The 783-nt window shown below is 31.4% G+C and overlaps 1 protein-coding gene across 1 annotated transcript in view; it reads right to left on the minus strand.

The window, feature by feature from the left end:
* LOC106882802 (bone morphogenetic protein 1) overlaps positions 1-783 on the minus strand; it is a 58508-nt gene that overhangs the window by 38467 nt on the left and 19258 nt on the right. The window contains exon 6 of the mRNA XM_014933585.2: positions 196-320. Within this exon, the coding sequence (XP_014789071.2) occupies positions 196-320 (125 nt within the window). The remainder of the gene's footprint in view (positions 1-195; positions 321-783) is intronic.

Here is a 783-nt window from a genome sequence, read left to right on the forward strand (position 1 = left end):
AAAAAAGAAAGAAGAAAGAATGAAAAAGAATGAAATAAATAATTAAACAAACAAGCAAGGACTATCTTACTGTACATTAGCTCAGGCAATGATTTTATGATCGTCCGTGGCTTGTGAAACCATTATTCTATTATAATTTCGAACTAGAAAAATTGAAAAAACTAACAAAAGCTAATGAAATATCAATGTACAAACCGTCGTATGCTTTGAGGTATGAGTTCTCACAACCTTCAGCCGAGTTGAATGATGATACAATAATTGAAACCTTAATTATGTGATTCTTATTTAGAGTTCCAATCAACCAGTAGCATGACATAGCTCTGAAAGAAGAAAAGAAATGTATAATTTTTTCATACAGTGACACATCACCGAGTCTTAAAATTTTGTATGCTTACTGACTCTGTACTTGTAGTAAATGTAGCAGGGTTGTTGTATACATTGATCAAAGCACTACATTATGAGATGATAAACGTCGTGCGTTACCAAAACACCACTATAGTAATTATCATTCTACATTGCATGCTCATTACTAACAACATCCTTACCACAATCACACCAACTTCAAAGAAAAAAATCATTCATTGCAATGGCGTGTGATTAATAATTAGGTTATGGAGCTATCATATCGCGAGAAACTATAAGCATGCTATCTTCCACTATAGCCCCGAGTTGACCAATAGCATTTGGATGATAGTTGTATGAATATATGTATATATACATGTACGCATTCATGGATGTGTGTATGCATATATATATATATATATATATATATATATATATATA

This window comes from Octopus bimaculoides, chromosome 7 (assembly GCF_001194135.2).
Source record: "Octopus bimaculoides isolate UCB-OBI-ISO-001 chromosome 7, ASM119413v2, whole genome shotgun sequence".
NCBI classification, from domain to species: Eukaryota; Metazoa; Mollusca; class Cephalopoda; order Octopoda; family Octopodidae; genus Octopus; species Octopus bimaculoides.